Source organism: Colius striatus, chromosome Z (genome assembly GCF_028858725.1).
Source record: "Colius striatus isolate bColStr4 chromosome Z, bColStr4.1.hap1, whole genome shotgun sequence".
NCBI lineage: Eukaryota > Metazoa > Chordata > Aves > Coliiformes > Coliidae > Colius > Colius striatus.
Genome location: NC_084790.1, coordinates 13,921,824 through 13,942,410, shown reverse-complemented (window position 1 = coordinate 13,942,410; position 20,587 = coordinate 13,921,824). Strand labels below are relative to the sequence as shown.

The 20,587-nt window shown below is 42.7% G+C and overlaps 1 protein-coding gene and 1 long non-coding RNA gene across 6 annotated transcripts in view; one reads left to right on the top strand and one right to left on the bottom strand.

Annotated features, from left to right (window-relative positions):
- Positions 1-9,290, bottom strand: part of SSBP2 (single stranded DNA binding protein 2) — a 189,325-nt gene extending 180,035 nt beyond the window's left edge. For all 4 annotated transcript variants that reach the window (XM_062018381.1, XM_062018382.1, XM_062018383.1 and 1 more), the window contains exon 1: positions 9,109-9,290. In XM_062018381.1, the coding sequence (XP_061874365.1) occupies positions 9,109-9,167 (59 nt within the window). In that variant the 5' untranslated portion in view covers positions 9,168-9,290. The remainder of the gene's footprint in view (positions 1-9,108) is intronic.
- A 3,884-nt stretch (positions 9,291-13,174) lies between these two features.
- LOC133628919 (uncharacterized) lies at positions 13,175-16,472 on the top strand. Of its 2 annotated transcripts, none has more exons than XR_009820911.1 (2): positions 13,175-13,413; positions 13,530-16,472. It is a non-coding gene; the product is annotated as an uncharacterized LOC133628919 (long non-coding RNA). The 2 variants fall into 2 exon arrangements; XR_009820910.1 differs by having other exon boundaries at positions 13,517-16,472.
- The last annotated feature ends 4,115 nt before the right edge of the window (positions 16,473-20,587 follow it).

Sequence of the window (20,587 nt, the reverse complement as noted above, 5' to 3'; positions counted from 1 at the left end):
GCCTATCTCATGACATCCACGTAAACAAACAGCCTTCATGAAATGAAGAAATGGCATAGTCACATGAAAAAAATAATGGAAGAGTCATCAGTATGCTTCTACAAATGAGAAAATATTTCAAGAAAGCTCTTCCTATCCTACGCCACTTCCATCAAAAGACTTTTATTAATGAGTTGTACATAGAAATACTAAAGTGTACAAGATAAATTGGGAAATATTACAAGTACTTTTGGGGACAGCATAAGGAAAGTTAATAAGAAAAAATTCAATATGGCCAAATGTCAAGCACTATGTTCAGGAATAAGAAATAAAATATATAAAATATGAAATGGTGAATAATTGCCTAGGCTAGAAAAAAACATTCTATGTCCTCACCTGTTACATTTCTGAGACTGGAAGAGAGAAATATCCTAAAGCCTAGAGAGGCATGAAAGGAATCAAGATTTCTGAAAGAATGTGTCTATTGCTATCTGAGGAAGATCCTTTCTTTGCAGGTGAAACAACAGCTACGTTATTACCTGATCACTACCTATAACAATCCTGACTCAGGAATCTATGGCTCAGTCACCAGAAAAATAAATTTAATCTTCAATTCAACCTGGACCAGCATTCCTTTCTGGCCTGTTTATACACCCACAAAGTACAAAACAAGTGGGTCTAATCCTAAACAACACAGCTGGGATGCCTTGAAGTTGTAGCTACTGAATATTCATGGTGCAAAGCCGTTATCTATCTGTGTTCTTTCTACAGCCCAAAGAAGCTTTTGCAAAAAAAAAAAAAAACCTCTTAAGAGCAATCATTTAGAGCACAAGTTCTGTGAGGAGCTGCTGAGGGAGCTGGGTTGTTTAGCCAGGAGAAAATAAGCCTCAAGGAAGACCTCTCCACAGCTACCTGAAAGTCTCCTCTCCCAGGGTACAAATGACAGGACAAGTGGAAATGGCCTCAAGTTGCGCCATAAGGGGAGATTTAGATTAGACACCAGGAAAAAATCCCTTCACCAAAAAGGTTGTCAAGCATTGGCACAGGCTGCCCAGTGAAGTGGTGGAGTCACCATCCCTGAAGGGATTCAAAAGCCACATAGCTGTGGCACACAGGGACATGGTTTGGCAGGGGACATGGCAGTGCTGTGTTAAAGGTTAAACTGGATGACCTTAAAGATCTTTTACAACCTGAGTGATTCTGAGATTTTGAGCAGTTGCTAATTACCTGTGCTGACACAACACCACACTAGGCTATGCAGGATTGTGCCCTTTTCTGCTCCCTGAGGGTTCATGGAGCAGTCATTATGAAATGTTTCTTCCCAATTACACCACCACCCTGAATCACATCATCCATCATGTGCTTGTAGTCTCCCTCCATAGGGAAAGCAGGCTTGCAAGGTCATGCTGTGTGTAAGTAAGCAACTGTCCAATATGGATAACTTTTGAGTTCATTTTCCAATTTCAACTACATCCAAAAAAAAAAGAGAGACAGAAATCGCAAAAAAACCCCCACCAAAATTCTACAAGTCACTTCAGCTGTTTGCTTTCATGGAAACACCGCAGCACAACCTCAAGAATATAGATGCCCAGGAAATCAGGCTTCATTCACTCTGTAGCTCACAGGCCTGCTTGTTTCCATCCTGTCCTGGACTGAAACAGTCTGTTCAAGACAGAGCAGCATACTATAAGAGGAGAGACAGCAGATTCTGCAACAGAGGGAACCGGTGCTGCATATGATCCTTCCAAGACCACCTGAAATGGTTTTGTGTCATAAACTAATCAGCTGAAACAAACTTTGTATAGGGGGCAAATCATTTTCTATTCCTTGTCTTCCAGATGCCCAATGTGATAAAACGGCATCTCATCCTCATAATCAGTAGAGAAAGAGATGGTGGAGCCTGTATGTACACACGGGGATTATGTGATGCTTAAAACAAAACAAGGCTACACAACTCAAATTGGGAACGAAATAATCAGCAATTTTTTTTGTCTTTCACCTTTCTGCACCTTACTGTCATTTGTAAAACTGGCAGCCAGGCAGCAGCATCTTGATGCGTGTTTTAAAAGGTTTATGAAACTTAGGCACCATGGTGCTGGGCACCAAAGAAATAACATATTCTTCCTGTAGGAACAGCTGTATTATGAAACAGCAAGTCAGCCATAAGGCACATACCACATGACAGCAAAATAGCAAATCATCAAATCGCTACTCATTATGAAAACAATGCTTTATTCTGCACGATTAAAAAAAAAACACAACAGTTTTTCCAGATGATAAAAAATAAAATCGGTGAACATCCCAATGAAGACACAGTAAGAACAATGCTTAGTACATATCTGTATTTTCCAAGCAAAGAGAATGTTATTGAGAATGCAAATACAGCACCCAGACATGACACTCCGACACATACAGACAGAATATTTTGAATGGTAAATGCTATCCATCCCTCTCAGAGCTGTAATGTTTCATCTGAACTACGGGTTTTAGGACTTATAACACCTTTCTGTTATTTCAGTCAAGACAGTATCTCATAGGTGTTTCTAGGTTTTATCTTGGAGACAAGACATTTTATCTCTTGGTCTCACAGGTACCTCTGGCAGCAAAGGAATTGGCATTTTCTAGTACCTGAAGGGACAGCATGTTCCTCCTAACTTAACATAGACCTTGCACTTCCTGACCTATCTCCTTGAAGGAATCACTGTCCTGGCTCTGCTCCCTGCCTTGAACCAGGTCTATCTTCCTCATCTAGATGCACCAGCTCTTGCTCAGATCTCAGATCCCAATGCCAGTCCCCTTAGGGAGAAATTCTTTGTCTCCTCTCTCCAGATCAGCTATTTCCACCCTGCTTCCTCCATCCTCTTTCAAGACCCAAACCCTGTTATCTCTGTGTCCTGGCATCTCACTGCTGCAGGGTCCAATTGCTCACATTTACACCTTCCTTCCCACCAGCACCCAGTCCCATTTTTTTCTCCCTAAACTGCTCTTCTGATCCTAGTATCTGCTGTGCTCCCAGCAAAGATGAAATATTCAGTGATTACAGTTAGTAAGCCCTCAGCATATGCAAATTGATCTTTCTAAAAAGGCATGTATCCTGGCTAAATCCAGATGCTTTGTCACGCAAATGAAAAAAGACACATCCCTGGAATAAAATCCCTCATCCCTCTCTCAATTACATTTCAAGAGTTTCAAAGGAAAAGGTACTATTGGTCTTTCATGATAAAAGCTGTGAGAACTTCCAAAACACTGGAAAACACTTTTTTTCTTTGCCTCATTTTCAAAATGAGTCAAAACATTTCAACTGAACTTCTACACATAAAGAAGCCTTACATGTGCTACCATAAATTTTCCAGCCAAACAGTGAAAGTTTGTCAAAGTTATGAAAATCTTGTTTGGCTACTTTAATACTTCTGACATTACCATATGCCTATAACTTAAGCAAAATTAATTACTAATATATACCGGTTTCTCTTAACTACTGCCTCCTTCAGCAAGATTTCACTGTCTCTTAGCCAAGCCCCAAATCTTGCTCACTGTAGTCAAGAGTGCATCTGCTGTACTCAGTGGGTCTGAGGGGGCTCCAGCAGTCCTCGCTCTTTAGTAGTAAAAGTTTACTTTCCACTACAGAGCCCAGGAAAGCTGGAATCACACACCTCATAATGTTCATTATTACAGAAAAAACAAAGGAAGAAAAATCCAAACTTTTTGTAAGCAGATCAACTGTGCAAACAATGCAGAAAGTGAAGCATCTGAGTTTTTTTTTCCTTGGTTCTTGACAGTCAAATCAAGTATCTGTATCCACTTTTCCTGTATGGAAACAAACATCCCTACATCCCTGAAGTAAGCAGCACACTTGAAAGTTGGGCATGTGTTTCAGGGAGCAGCTATACTGAAGCCACCACAAAAGCAGTTATTCTTATTGGTCTGAATTGCATCATATACATTACCTGAAATGTCTCTATATGCTGACCAAGATACCTATGAGGTGTAAAAGAGTAACCTGAAGCACTGTAATAAAAAATAAATGCTGGCAAATAGTTACTGTTTCCAGAACCTTCCCTTCGTGCTTTTCCTTATTAAAATGTATATACTTTTAAAATACCAAAAAGTATTACATTCATAGAATCGCAGAGCAGTACATCCGCAACTTTTGCAAGTTAGATCTGATGGATTAAATCAGTATTAAAATGTTGAACCTCAATTTTGTAAAAATGGCTGATTAAACTACCAATTTTCTTTTCAAAGGCAATGGAAAAAAAGCACAATCTTTTACCATCTGAAAGTTGAATAATTAGCTCACCATTTCTCAGCGATGAGCAGCAAATTCACTATTGCACCCAATTAATTTTAATCTGTATCTTCTTTTTGTGCAATTTAAAAACATTACAGATACATGTAAATTCACGCAATGCTGTCTTTCCAAATTTGGAAAAAACAAAACAAAAACAACAAAACAGCAACCTTAACCCCCAAAAGCCCTACCCTAGAAACCCACAAATCCTTAAAAGCCTTCTGAAATATCAGTTTTCCCAAACAGCAACAGGTTCATACAAGGAAAGCACTGGTGAGTGAGTTCTTTCAGAGAACCATACTGGCATCAACAGGAAACTGACAGAGGTTGTGTAAATTTCACTCCAATTCTCAGCTTGGGAAGAGAGCTCTATCAAGGCGGCCGCTCATATCACACACATAAAGGTCGTACATCAGAATGGCCAACCACTCTAAACAGGCTTGAGGAGAAACAGCAAAGGAGACATCATCTTTCTTCTTCAAAGCGGCAGCAAAGAAGAAAGAAAAATGCCCATCTTCTTCCACGTGACTAACTGGCCGACATCAAACTTAGGAGACATTTACCAGGAGTGTCATGCAAAAAAATGGAGCAAGGATATCATGACAGCAGCAATCAAAGTACTTTCAGTTTCTGTACATCCTCACCCAGACAAGATGAAAATCAATAAATAATCGACCCTAATGCCCGCTTTTGTGTTGTTATTTTGAATATGCACTCTTTTATATTATCACTCGGTTAGGTTTTAAACAAAACCTGCGTGTCTGCTGAGCCCCAACAAGGTACAGGCATTTTGGGAAAAAGACTTCTTTAGAAAACCACTGAAAGATCAAGACAACTGAACTCAAAACACATCATGCCTTCAGAATTTAGGGGGGTTTATGCTATATGTTCTTTTAAACTATTTTTCTACATATATTTTCTAGCTTAAAACATTATTTATATATAGATAGCTCTACTTGCAAATTCCCATAAAAGTCCTGTTTGAAAAGCTACATCAAATTTGCATACTGGGGTCCTTCCTTCTCCAAGACTAAAAGTCCATGGAGTTTCCCAATTCAGTGAAATGTCAGCGTGTCCAAGCTCCTAATCTGATTTCATCCATATTTAGGGAATAAGAGAGGAAAAAAATATTAAAAAGATACATTTTCTTTGAAGAGATAACAAAAGAGGATGTTTAGAAAAACAAGAAGTCTTTTTCCTTTTGAAATCTAGATGAGCTTCATTTGGCCCCAGCACAGAAAGAGTGGTGGAAGAGCTGTTGTTTAATAAAACTTTGCTGTCCTTTTATATGGTAGAGAGTCTGAACCCCAAATTAAGTCACAGCTGTTCTAGAATTGGAGGAAAGGGCACAACAATACTCAAGATTTTTCTCTCTTCACCTTCTTCATGCCTCACTAGTATCATATGCCTTCAATTTCAGTGTTATAGCTAGCTGTGCTGTACCCTAGCTCTGTGGCACAAAATTCGGTATTATTTTTCCCAAACTCATCTACCCACATTTCACATATGTTGAACACAAGGCAACATAATACAGATAATTTACCCCAAAGGTCAGGCAGATGGAACAAAGGGAAAGACCATAAAACAAATGCCATTTTTGGATCTGAAAACTTGCCAATGGCTACTACACATGACTGGCAAAACTTGCTCATTTTAATAGAAATTACATAACCTCAAAGGACATAAATATTAAAGGCAGCATTTAGCGAGATACCACGCTACAAACATATTTGGCACTGGATTGGCCTGCAAAATCTATCACATCCTTGATTACAAACAATATCTGAACAACATAGATCTTTTCTACACTTGATAAATACTCTCTTCACATCCGTCTTGTCACTGGCACACATCTTCATGGGGAAGAAATATGCTCCATATAATTAGGCCATACAAAACCAAGGTAATGTATGCTTTCAAAACAACCCCATATTTCCTTATTTATTTTGGAAGTCGGTCACTGGCTACAAATTTTAGATGCTTAAAACCCTGAGGAGACATAACAGAGTTGAGTTAGATGTTCTGTTCTAAAAACATCCAAATTAAACGTAATTATAATCCTGCTCTTCTTGATTAAATAAGTACTTAATGTATCAGTCAAACACATGTATTTTCTCTGTGGTTTTCAAATTAAGAAAATCTCATGCAGAAGTTAGAGCTGTATTTTTGTAGAGGTACTTAATACAATGGCAACTTTTTTGACTAGAACCAGAAGTCATGCATCACCTTGGAAAAGCACTGCATGGCTGTAAAACAATGTCATTGAAAGAGAAAAAAAATCACGTAATCACAGCTTATCAAGCATCAGAAAGCACACAAAAATGGCAATGATGTGATCTGATCTACTAAGAAGAAACTTGAAAAGATATAATATCAAAAAATCTGGAATGTAGACTATATGATAGTATTCCACATCATAAACCAAGGCTTTTTCTTTTTCCTGTTTTAATTAAAGCCGAGGGGGGTGCAGAATGAGAGAGGAAGAGTTTGTTTCTAAATTTCCAGTTGTTTTTATCTGTAAGTAGATGCTACTGGAGAAGTTACTGATCTGTCAAGTTCATAATTTAAGAACAAACCATTTCAATGTTTTGCATAAAGTAATCTATACGTGAGGAATACACATTTCCAGCTGTTTGCCATCATCTCTCTGCTACAATGAGCAGGAGACAAAGTGTATTTAAATGGAACAGCACCATCTAGCAGGCCCCCCATAACTTAGAAGGGCAGTTGCTACTTGGCAAGAGGTCAGTTTGGCAGGCTTGCCCTGAAAATTATTAAGCATTTTCATACTGCATGAAATATTATCTGCCTTATGGCAGCAAGAATCCAAAAGAAAAATCAGCTTCAATGAAAGAATAACACTGAAAACAGTTTAAAGTTTTGGACCTAAGACCACAGCAGTTGCATGAATGGCTTGTATTGGGTAGTTTTTGCAAAGCAGAATTAAAAGAATGTGATCTTCATCTGAAAGAAAAAACAGCAGTTCTACAGATTTATTTTATCTAATCCCACAGTGCAATCCTGTTATGCCCTTCAGGAACTCACCAAGTGTATTGACAAACACCAGCAACTACCTAGCAAAAGAAAATGGTTTAATTGTATGATTTTGCTAAACCAAATAAACAACACTTCCATTAGCCACTTAAGCAATTATTTTTAAAATTATTGCTACACTGGCACTGAGCACCACTAGTTGATCAGATTTCACAGCCCAAGTTGTGTCTCTCACCCCAGTTCAGCAATTACCATTTCATGTCACTGCTGCCTCTCCCTTCCTCCACCTTTCTATAGCAAAGTTAACGCGTGAAATTCCCAAACACAACCACACTTTCAATTTCCCCTAGCATCTCGCTCTCCGGTAGCAACGGAGATGCCTTGCTTGCCTCTGTTCCAGGAAGCATGCATGCCAGCCCCTGGGTTTAGGAAGTCCCTAAAATACCGTAGGGGAAAAAAAAAATCGCAACACCAAAACCAAGTAAGTTTTAGGTGAAGGTTCAAGACAAACTGCCTAAGGGGAAACTCATCAGCTGTGCCCGGAGTACCCAGCCTGGTGTTACATGCAATTCCGAAGGAATGCGATTTTTGCAGTGGATAGATGCAAACCTGGTTTCTGGATGGAGGTCTCCCTCTCCGGACCCCTCAGCAGCCTAACCCCGACCTTTCCCCGGCTCAATACGTTCCCTCCTCCTCCTCACAGGGGTTTCTGCTTCCTCTTCACCACCGCTACCTCCTCCCCGCGCTAAACCGGCCTCAGTAACGCCAAAAAAGCTGCTGCCACTACAGAATAACTTAAAGAAACGCCGTCTATTCCAAAAACTCCTTCTCCTTCCCGCTGGCCCTAAGGGCAGGCCAGGCCGGGGGAAGGGGGGCAGCCCGCCGGGCAGCGGCAACGGGAGGCTGGTCCGCGCTGCTTCCCGCGGGCGCAGTGGATCTCTCCCTGCTCCTGAAAACTGCGCGTGTACACGGGGTGGGCAAAGAAACATCAAGGAGCCTTCGTTCGCTTCTGTTGGAGATTTTATTCGCTTTTTTCTTTGGCGGGGTGAGGGAGGTGGGGGGAGTGAGAAAAAAAATAGTTTTCGAAGGATGTTTCGGCGCCAGCCCGATTCAGCCCCGGAGGCGAGGGGGGAAGGGGGTGCGAGGGAGCCCCGCCACACACCGGCGCCCTTCAAAGAAAAACCCAAAAAAAAACCCACAAAACGGGGGGTGCCTCTCCCGGCTGCACCTTTGTTTGGCGGAGTGGGAGCCGGAGCGCGGCGCCCCCCACTCCCCCGCCGTGCGCCCCGGAGAACAATGCGCCGCGGGGCCGGGGCCGCCGGGCTGCGCGGTCCCGCGGAAAAGTTGCGAGGCGGCGAGTTGGGAAGCGGCGGGAGGCAGCCCCCGCCCCCCACTCGCGTCCCCCACGTCCCCGGTCTCCCCGGCCGGGGCTCTTTGTTACCCAAGTTGTCCCGGCACCTTGCGCGGACTAGCCCCCGCGGAGGGCCCCGAGGACGGGAAGGGGGAAGGGGAGGGGGGAACGGGACCCAGAGCCGCTCGGCCGCCCGCCCCGTGGAGAACCGTCCGCGGAAAGGGAGGGGGGCGGCCGCTGCGGCCCCCTCTGCCAGCCGCCGCTATCCCGCCGCAGGGTCCCCTCGCTCCGCGACCCCTCCCGCCCCCGTAGCTCGCCCGCGGCTGCTTGCTCCCCTCACGCCGGCCCGGGGCGGCGCCGGGCCCCCTCAGTCCGGCCGGCCTCCTGCCGCGCCCGCCCCGCACCGCCCGCCGGCAGCAAAGTTACTTTGCGCGCAGGGTCGGCGGCCGCGTAAGGCGCGGTGCGACCGCGCGACCAGTCGGGCTGTACTCACTTCTCCCTGGCCTGGCTGTCGGACGGGACGCTGCTGTTGCTCTTGCCTTTGCCGTACATGCCTGCAGAGAGCTCCGACTGTCACGCACCTGTCAACCCATCACAGCCTCCCCGGGAACAGCCCCGTCACCATGGCGACGCCGCCACACACACAGCCCATTGGCCAACCGGCCGCGCGGCCGCGCCCCTCGCGCGTTGATCGACAGGCGGGGACCCGGACGAGCTGCTCCCTCCTCCTTCTCCCCCTCACCCCCGCCCCCTCGGCTCCTCCCCCCCCCCCCCCCCCGCGCTCTCCCTTCCCCGGCGCAAGGGGGAATTAGAAACGGTTCTAGAAGGATTTTAAACAACCGGCTGTTCCGAGCGCCCGCCACCCTCCCGCCGCCGCTGCCGGCGATGGGGAGCGCGGCGGTGAGCGGTAAACTGCGGACCGGACTCCTTCGGCAGCCGGCTCCGCCAGGCAGAGCACGGCCTCCCCTCGTTCCCTCTGGCTCTCTCTCCCGCCCCTGCCCCTTCCCTCCCGACTCCCCTCAGTCGCCCGCGCGCCGCTGCCGCCGCCTCCCGGCCCCGAGAGGGCAGCCGGTGCGCAGCCGCCCCCAGTACTCCCAAGAGGGGGGCTCGGGCGGCCGCTCCGCCCCTCCGGAGCCCCTTCCTCAGCTGCTGACGGCCCCAAGTCACTTCAGGGTCTGCGCCCTGCTTCCCGCCTTCTGCCTCCTCGAGGCTCCTCAAAGCCGCCCTCCTGGCCTGCACCCCAGGGGGATCCCTGAGCCCCCCATTCGTGAGCGGGCACCACTTCCTCAGCGCCGAGGGTCAAAGCCTCCCTTCACCGCGGGGCTAGGAAGGGTGGGGACAGGCTGGGAGAGCCGTGTCTGTCACGGGAGAGCGATCCCCGAGTGGAGGGGGTCACGAATCTCGGATAGCTGAAGGGTAACTCGTGGGCTGGAGCTGGGACCAGCCTTTAGCGATTGGCGGCGAGGGGGAAACATTTCCTCAACCAAAACAGCGTGTCTTAGAAAAGCTTAAAAAAAAAAAAAAAACTAAAGAAAATTAAAGGAAATGCTTTGATTTTTTTTTTAAAGGTATATTGCAAATAATCACGGGCTCTAGAGAAGGGATAGGAAGAGAGCAGCCACTGGAACTGCTCATTAGTTGTTTTTTTTAAAGTATCCCCAGTCTCTGGGTTTTATTGCCTTTGCTGCTAGAGGATAATCCGAAATTTTGCAGATGTTGATACCTGCTTATCTTTACAAACGTATGACTAGTCTTGTAAACCTGCTCACGTGTGTAACCCAAGGGGCCTTTAGTGTTTAATGTCAAAGCCCTTGGAGCGCTTTTTTCAGTCAGGCCAGGTTGTGAATATACCCATCTCCCCATTGTGTTGGCAGGCAAACGTCACTAACAATAAGCACCACGCAAAATCCGAGGAGGGAAGTTGTACGAGGCACAGACCACCAGCATCTGTTTATCATTGTTGGAGCTGCAGGGGAAAAAAATTTCCTCTGGATTTTGAGCTGCCAGAGTGAAGGGAACGGTTTTTGAGGTGAAATTGTTGGGGGGAGGATTAAGAGAGTATTAACGAGCAACTGGAACAAATTAGCAATGGAGTAGCAGAGACAAGAGGAAGGAGCAAGGAGCTGAGGAGTCTGAGGTGCTGGTAGCTGCACATCAGCAGTTCCTGTCACGGTGTGGGTTGCATGGGGTGTGCATGTTTGCAACTTGCTGCAATAATTCCTCAGATTAAAGCATACCACAACAAAAGCCATTTTACACCAAAATCAGTTGTCTGTCTTGGGGTTTCACACACTCTATTTTTTGTATTAGTGGGTCGGTGGGAGAGTGGTTGGAATCGGTCTAGTGAAAGAAGTGAATCGAGCTTTGCTTGAAGTGGTCACTTCAGCCTCCATATCACAGCAGGACACTTCTAAGTGATGCCAGTGAAACCTGAGGAAGAAGGTCTAGCAAAGGTGGCAGCAGTGGGTGATAGTGGGAGAAAAAAAAAAGTTGGAAATGGCAGGAGAAATGGAACAAGAAAGGAGAGAATGGAAGGGTAGGAGAAGCTGACAGAGGAAGGTGAAAATGACTGTGTCTGAGAAAAAAAAAAGGGAAAGAACAATGCACAGTGAATTTGGGAGATAAAAGGGGGAAAGACTAGGGAGAGAATCCGAGAAGGGCACATTAATGAAGCGTGAACCAAAGGGAGGTATTTTGCCCTCATTCCTAGGGAATAATGCTTACATGTCTTGTACCATGGAGTTCAGGTGGAGGCTAGCCATGTGACTGACTGCATTCAGTGAGAATATGGGTAGCAGAAAATGCTACAAAGAAAGGGAGAGAAAGAATCAGGACAGAGAACAAAGGAGGACTTCGGTTGTGGGTAAAATATAGAAAAAATAAGAGTTACTGAGGGAAAGAAAAGGGTGAACATGGATATCCTTGGGCAAACACACAAAGGACAGTTGACACTTACCAGTACAGAATCTTTGCAACCCAGACTGCAATTTTCATCTAAACATTTGCTTGCCCTTGTGCAAGAGCCATTATCCCATCAGATACCCTGACTACCTCCTCTTCAATGCTCTGTGTTGCCACCATCAGCCCTAGTATCAGCAAGGCTTTCACATGAAGCTGATAACAATGGTGAAACCATTCCTGGGCCAGGCAGTCTTCTTTGCATCTCTTTTTTTTTTTTTTCATTCCTCCTGCAAAATCACTTTAGTTTGCCTCAATAGTTTTGATTTATTTATTTGTGGTTTGAAGGGTGGGGGCTTATTCTGATAAGATGATTATGTCAGTGTTGTATGTAGACAAGTTTTGTTCTGGACAAATGCTGAGGTGTTTCCTAAAAACGCAATTATGAGATTGCCATAATGTCCTTTGGACATGCATTCCATGACAAGATTTTCACAGCTGAAAGTGCTTTGTTCCTGTTTTTCATGTGATTTTTTTGCATTCTTGGGATTTGTTTTGGTGGAAAGTACTGCAAATCCTTGCATGTTCATAGACCAAAATAGTGATTTGGGGCAAAGCGGAATGAACTTTGGGAGGGCAGGGATGGATGCATGGACATGAGCAGGGTGGCTCTGCTCCCAGTAAAGGCATTCAAACTCATGCTCTTCACAAGTCTTGTTCCCAAGCTGCCATTAACATTCAGGTGATGACTTTGTAATTTTGCTTAAAGATTCTTCAGTGGAAAATACAGAAATAGTACTAGCACTTATTTATTATGCATATGAAAAACAGCACAAAAAGACGTAAGATACTCATAGGACTCTGCTGTAGATTTGCCAGGCTAATGTTAAAACTCCCTTTGCAGGAATGCTATCACGGTCTATTATCTATCAACACCATAAAAACAACACATTATCGCATGGATACAAAAATTTGCTTAGTAAGCAGGTAAATTAACATGAAAGCATCCAAATAGTCTTGCAAAGTTTTAAGTGTCATGAATCCTTTCTTGAAGTGTTTATACAGATATAATATCTGTGGATCTGTGCCCTTGCTCTGGTCATTTTGAGCAAAAACACTGTACTGCTCTCAGCAGCAGCAGTTGTATTTCATGAGGCCAGTACTGTAATTAACGAGATTGGAGGCACAAACAGTGAGACAATTTTAAGTTTCTAGTATCAGAAATGAAGATCCACTGTTCGTTAAAGAGGGGGATGAAGGGGTGGCAGTACTTTAAAGCTTCTCAGTCCGACAGTGGAAAGGAATTCACAATGTATTTTTAGAGTGTTATAAAAATCTCTTACATAATGCTGATTAATTCTTAGGTTTTAGGGAAGAGCACTGGGCTTTGTGTCTAAGAGTGTTGACCAGCTAAGCCACTGAAAAGGGCTGGTTTGGGCTGGATTTTTTTTAAAACTTCTTGGATACAGAAAGCTGCAATTATTCAATTATTACAGGATTTTGCTTTTGTTTGGGCATGTATGAATATTTTGTTGGAGACTGCATCTTATTCTTGGAAGTCTTTATCATTTTAAAACATATGCCATGTTATATCACCCTGAGATATAGGATAGCTACAAACTGGGTGGGGTTTTTATTCCCTCTCTCTTGCTGCAGCTAGTTACGTTATGGATTAACATTAAGAATGTCTGCAGTGAAGCAGTACTTGTGTGGCTGTGTAAGACTTGCTTGGACAATGTAACTTATATTACAGAATCCGGATTTTCCTCATATGCTTAAGAGTAATATATCCAATTACTGTATAGTTCTGCCTATTCTGTTGATTTTCAAAATCTTCAGTTAATCTAACTGTCAGGTTTCACACAGCACTTAACAAAGGGCTATTCAGGAAATTAAGTCAGTAAGTGGTACTCCCTTAATTCTAGTTATAAATAGTTGTGTAGCTCGAAAGATTTTTTTTTTTTTTGAACAAGATATTATGGGAAAGAAACTCTTTTGTTCAGTCTCTTTCAACAGATAACGTGACCGAGGCAGCTTCGAAGCCTTTCTGAAGGATCCACTTTCATTCTACAGGCTGTTTAATCTTTCTGTGGAGTTTCTAACTACGAACCTCATTCTGCAGACTTCAGTTCTTGTGCTGTACAGGTGAGTAAGAATTGCGCAGGCGAGCAAGATGAGCCCTAAGTCATTACTGGAGAATGAAGGAAGGAAGAATGCATGGGTCACAAGAAGCAAAACAAAGGCTTTATTTGTCCCTCTTTTACAAGCTGGGAGGAAGTAAAAGTAATTACAGCTCAGTGGCTGGGAAGGATGATCCTTATGGATCCTTTGCAACTTGAGATACTCCATGAATTCTAAGATTCTGAGACTCGAAGAAAGGCTTAGTGATAACTAGTTTGTCACCCAGGTCTCCTGCCTGCTAGGGCTCTCTCTTCCCCTCAATACATTTTACAGGTCTTTCTGCTTTCTCCTGGAAGGAGTCTCCAGCACCACAGAAAACCAATGCTGCTCTGCAGTGTTAGATTGCCTGAATTCTTTCCCAATGCAAGACACTTGTCCTGTGAGACGCAGAGCAGCTTGCAGAAGGGAGCTGAGGACATCTTCCAGCACAGAGCTGCAGGACAGGGAGAGGCACTGCTGCACCCTGAAACCATCTGGAAGAAACTGTAGTCTGTGCCAGTTAATTCTGGAAGAGTCTGTCCTTGCCTTCACACTCCCATTCTCCCTTGAAACCCAGGTTATGGCCTTGCTTCTCCCTTGCACCTTCTGTTTCCAGTGAGAACCACAATTCCCTCCAGTGTTTGGAGAGGATACAAGGATGCTTTGCAGCCCCCTGTTACACAGTTCATCCATGAAGGGGCCAGGAAGAACCTGTTCAGCTGGGAAACAAAACTTGATAAGAATAAAACTTTCCTTAGTTTGTTGCTCTTGCTGACCGTGTATGGTAAGTACTCTGGCCTCTGCTTTGTGTGCACGTGCAACTCAGGGTATTGGAAATTACCTGTAAAGGGCACACAGTTACACACGGTTTGAACCTTAGTTCATCCAATGGAAAAAAAAAATCTACCCCATTTGTGAGGATCTGTTTCCTCCAGATCAGGTCTTACGACTTCATTCTCTGTTTTCTTTTGTGGTTTCATATCCCTCTGATGCTGTTTCCACCGGAGAGGCTTTCACAGCATCTTGCTCACTGGTTCTCACAGGCAAACACTTGCGTACCCATCTTCCCTGGTGCTGGCTAAGGGTTGAACTCATGTTGCCTCTTGTAGAAAAGCTCAGATACCTCCCCCTCTTCTCCCCCAGACACATATTTTCACTTGTAGAACTGGAATTGCTACTTTTTGTCAAATTTGGTTGATAATGGGTTAAAATTATGACTGACATACACATAGACACCTGCAGCATGTGGGATCACCCTAATTTCTTGGGTTGGCATGGCTAAAACTGATTCTTTTAAGCTATTGACTGAAACTATATGTTACCAGACAACCCAGTCTGTGAAACAAAAGAATATTAAAACCAGTATGTAGCCTCAGTTATTAATCATTTGAAGAGAGCTGGAAGTCACTGTTGCTGGTTCAGTGATGTCACTGAACCAACAACAGTGACTTGTCACATCAGGAATGTGATTCTGTGTGCTGTATGTGCCAATAACTAGAAGAAAATCAGCTTGAAAACTGGGGATATAGTTGGATGTGAGGCTAAATGAGATCCTCATCCCACACAAAGCTCCACATGGGCAAATCTACCTTTGCATGACATGGGTGCAGGAATTTGTGGGTAAGGACTTTACTGCTATGGTGCCTTAGCTGTCATTTTTAGCATTTAGTGCTATGCTAAAAAAAAAACCACCCAGAAATCACGTTAGCAGAATCAAAACTGCTGTTAGCAGAATCAAAATCACTTTTATTTTCAGGGTCACTACACTCAGCAATATGTTACAGAAAAAGGACAAACCCACCGTGGAGCTGCCGATAATTCCTGAGTTGGTTTGACATATGCAGACTGCTGTCGACTTCAACAGGCTTAACACATTTGTTTCTTTGGGATTTCAGATTATTCAAAATGCAATTTTGTGAAGCTGCATTGATGAGGTTGCATATTGTGGGATGTAGGCCTGGAGTTGCAGGCATTGGGTTGCACAGGCGTCACAGCAGAAAGACTTCGGCTTTAGCCAGCAATTCACCATCATTACGGCACGTAACCTCTTTAGGACTCTCAAGATTTTTTACATTTATTAAATTCTGTTTGTAAAAAAGAGTTTCCAAGCAAGCAGTAGCACTCCAAGTGAAGATCTGGGAAAATAAATGACCAAAGCTATGGTACTGCAACAGCTTTGGCAAACCTTTACAAAGTTTTGTAAAACAAACACATGTGATCATCTACTCTCTGGGTAGGTCTTTACATTAGAAGTTCATACTTAACACGAAGGAGGATTAAAATGTTTCTCTGCATATTTGCTGAGCGCATATTGCTGAATTAAGTGTTATCCATTGGCACATGCAAACATACAGTGGTTTTGTGGAACCTTTCTGCCTTCCTTGGTGTGTATAACCAAGGGAAGATGGAGACCATTTCAGCCTGTATTGTGAGCTTAATATTCAAATGAGCTAGTTTTTCTGGATCTCAAGAATCACAGAAAGTAAAATGATTGTCTGGGGGACATGATAGTGGGTTCTGATACCGGAGTGTTGTTTCATTTGCCTTCAACACCAACCTTTGGTCTTCTTCTGTTTTTTATGAACTATGTGAGGTTTTCATGTTCAGTTAAGAATAGAGATATTGAAAACCACTAAAATTTCACCCTGTTTTGGACCTGGGGCCTGAGGAGAGGGTGGTGATGATTGAAAACACTGGCACATACCAAATCAAAGTTATACCAGATTTGACTGATTGTTTAACAGATGGCTTTTTAACACTGTTAAAAGTAATAAAGGAAACCACAGCATTATTCATTAATTTGTACTTATGCCTGGTTTTTTCCTCTGAAAATTCCAAGAGATCACAGATCCAGAAATGAACAAAACCATCACAGAAATACAGTTCACAGAACCTTTAAAAAAAAATCCAGTAACATACAAGGAAAAAAAGCTAGTAGTGTATGGAACCAAAAAAAAAGAAAAAGAAAGAAGATCACATTGCTTATTTATCACACAGGCTTTTACTGAACCAAAGGCAGATGGGACGTTTTTATGCCTCACTTTAAGGTAACATGCACTGTGGAGCTTACTTTGTCAATATTTTTTGTCTTTTTGTGAGTAACGGGTAAATGTGAGGGACCACAGCAAATTCAGTCCCTGTTACAACGGCATGTTACAACTTCATGTTGTAAATTATACCAGAGGGACCAACTTACAAACTTCTCATTCTGGGTTCTCTATAGGTAAAGAAGCATAAAGCAGGGTTATAGCAGAGTATAGGCAGTGTCACAGCACCAAGGAGGTGCTAGTGTCGGAGGGGAACCCTATGACTCTAAATATCTTCTGTGACAACAGTGCTGGGGGATTGTGAATATAATTTGTTACGTAGGTACATCTTTGGTTCTGTATTTCTTGGTGAATATTTTGAATAGGTAAACAGATAAAAGGCAAGCATACTCTGTAATGTTAACACGTGAATACTGTTTTAGAGATTTGGGTTTGTGCAGCAGATTGTTTTGTGAGACAAAGCCTTTTATAGGAACCAGACTATTACTTGTATTCTTTGGCATTTCCAGTAATAAAAGCTACTCATGTTTACACACACACACACACACACACGCGCGCGCGCAGAGAGAGAGACACACACATGATATTGTTCACATATATTGTTCATCTGGTAAGGAAGACATAAAAAAGAAATTGGTACCAGTCTGCATATGTGTTCAAAAGCTTAGTGAATTCTTCAGGCTCTGCTGTGGATCAAATTTCATGAAACTGCAATAAAAAAAAAAAAACCTTTTTTACCTTGTCTTTGTGTGCTCTGAGGTGGGTTTGTAAGGTTTGAATTACCAGGTAATCATCAAGAAGTCTCCTTTTCATGATCCTGCAGCTGGAAAATGGACAGTTTAATATTAATGGAAAGAACAAAACTCTTTGCTGTAACATTTCTTCTCTGCACTTCTGATTCATCATTTTCCTCTCTGAGGTCCCTATCCTGAAATTGCCTTTGTGGAAGTTCAAGGTGAATTACAGAGCAAGAGAAGAGCCCAGTTTTTCAAAATTTCATTTATTGACTTCAGTAAGTGTCATAAGACACTAACTTAAGAATACTCAAGGTAGAAAAATCCAGTTCGTTGTATTTGCAATTATTTTTTCAACTAATAAAGTAATGCTACATGAATCGTTTCATGATCTATGTAAGACAGTTTCTGGATAATACACCTGCCACTGCTGTTCCACTTCTAGATTCAACATGACTTCACTTTCAAACAAGTTGAGCAAGAAATGAAAGTTAATTGCCAAAGCTTACTGTGTCACAGTTTTTTTAAGGGACACTGATTTAGATTATTTCTCATCTGAGCCAGCTGCTGGGAATTTAGTGTGATGAATGAGAGAGGACAGCCCCAATGCAGGGTACCCAGGGACTGCTAGGACTAAAGCAAGCAGAAGGTTAATCTTCCTGAGGCTTTCTAGTGCAAAGGAAGTCTGCACACAAAGGGGTGCAAGAGCCTGTTGGGAGACCACAGAATTCATATGACTGGACTCAACTGAGAGCTCCAAAAGGTTTCCTGCTTCTCCATTTCTGGATATAAATGGCATGTTTGAATTAAAACCTTTGCTGATGACTTCTCTGCTGGTTTCTTCAACTATGCTTCCTGTATCTAGGCCTAGAAGTGTTATTTAGGAATCTGAACTGAATGAGCTTTTCTGACCTCATGATTTTGCCTGAGAGATTTGTGTGTGTAGGCAGAGTGGTTCTCATGTTTGAAGCCACTTGCTTTCTTCCTAGGTGGTCTTTCTGTCCAGTGGAGGAGGGTACTGTAGACCTGTGAGGAGAATCAAGTCCTGGTCCGAGCAGCTGGGACAGGGAAGGTTACAGAATTAAGTCCTGAGCAAGGGAACAGAGATGCCTTAGGGCTGTATTAGAAACAGTGGCTTCTCCCATCTGTTCTCTCCCATTGAGTTCTCCACATACTTGCTGCTGGTAGTCTGGCTGGCATGGTAGTTTCCAGGGATATCTGAGTAAGTAGTCTGAAGTTTGAGGTGAATTGTGTTATTTTAAATATCTTTCTTTTATTGTTTTTCATACCCAGGGTCAAAATTTGTAGCCCAGCTTCATGATGCTTACCTGACCTGTGGTAGCCCTTTTTCCCTGCTGATTTAAAAGTGGGCTTGAGAAACGGAGTTGTTTTCATTTCTTACATTTCTCCTTTTCCTTTCTCTTTCTTTTTGTTTTCCTTTTTTGTTTCTTTCTGTTTCTTTTTTTCATTTTCTTCCTATTGTCTTCTGCACTTAAAAAAACTCCAAAATATTCCTCCAGTAGCGAAAGAGATGCCTGACTAGTACATCCCAAGGTATAGATTTCAGTAAGAAAGGAAGAGGAGTATTTTTAATATGATTGTTGCCAACACAGAAGAGTGCAGAGCAGGAAGGCAGTTCTTGAGAAGCTCCTCCCTGGCCTGGAAGGGCATTGTGTCTGATTATGACTTACTTAATTCTCAATATTGGCAAATAAACAGGGATGTGGAAGGGCATGTATATGAAAGAGGAGGACTTTTTAATCTCACAAGCTGGCCTCAGGGGTTTTGGTTCAGAAACAGACAGGAGTTATATAGAATTCCCAGAATACAGCTGGTGCACCCATAACTGCATTGGCTATAATAGGATTTTTTACTGTGCTAGGAATGAAATATCGGGCTCTCATTGTTATCTTTCCTTGTGCAGCTGTAAAGAATTTATTTGTGAGTTTTACAATATCCAGAGGTGGTTCCTTTGTACCCTTTTTCAATAAAGTTGAAATGCCAAAAGTTTTTTAGTTTCTTATTACTCTCTTTGCCCAGTACAAAACCCTTGTAGCAATCCTGAGACTCATAGGTCTGTCTTATCATGAACATTTTCTGAAAGAGACCATTTTAATTTCCCTACATAGCTAGTCCTTCTAATGCCATCTTTAGTTAGCCCTGATATTGAGTCTTTTCCAGCATTTTGAGTTCAAAAAGCTCACACAACACTGGTGAGACATTTATTAATGGTTCTGAAAAGCTACGTTATTTTATCTATTCTTGGCAAGACTCTGGGTCATATCTCAGATTTTAGGCGTTCTCTGAGCCGTATGTGAATGTAGAGATACAAATGTTTCACTAGCAAAAGATATCTCAATTGCCCAACTAAGGAGTCAGGGAGCTAGTTTGTTTCCACATGCTAGCTTGCTCCCTGGTTTTTCTTTTGTAAGGCTGCCATTCTTTAAAGAGCTTGGCCCTAATTTCTCATTACCTTAAGTGTGAGCGTGCAGCAGTATGCACATGATGTAGCTTCCCAAATACTCCACTTTCCATCATTGGTGGCTGCTCATGAGGATTGTTCTGGATTTGATACTTCTGTTTAAGCGTATTAAATCCTGACAAATATATCATTAAAAAAAAAAAAAAAAAAAAACAAACCAAAAAAACCCAGCTGTCAGTTTCCATGTAAATGGAAATGACTAATTAATACATCAAAGAAATACACAATTATAATGAGAGTCCATTTTAGATTATATTTCTCTTTCTCCCTGCATACTGATTTCTCTAAAATCCATAATACTGTTTGAAATATCATTTCTCTCCACTTTTTTTTTCTTTTATGAATCTGCTTTCACCTCCATGGGGCTTGCCATGACTAGGGAAACAACAAATTTTAGATTCAGATGTAGCAGATCTGATCATGTTGTCTATTCATGAGCGAGATTCCCATTGAAACCAGGACAGATCATGGTGCAAGAGTAAGCATTACTGCTAAGGAAAAGCAAATAACAAACTTCAAATCTTTTGGAAGGACATAATAGAAACTGAATAAAATGTTTCTCTTAACCCCTTCCAGTTAATCTACCACATATATGTATCTCTCTGTTCAACAGCTATTACCCAACAATCTCCTCATTCAAGAAGTACTTGG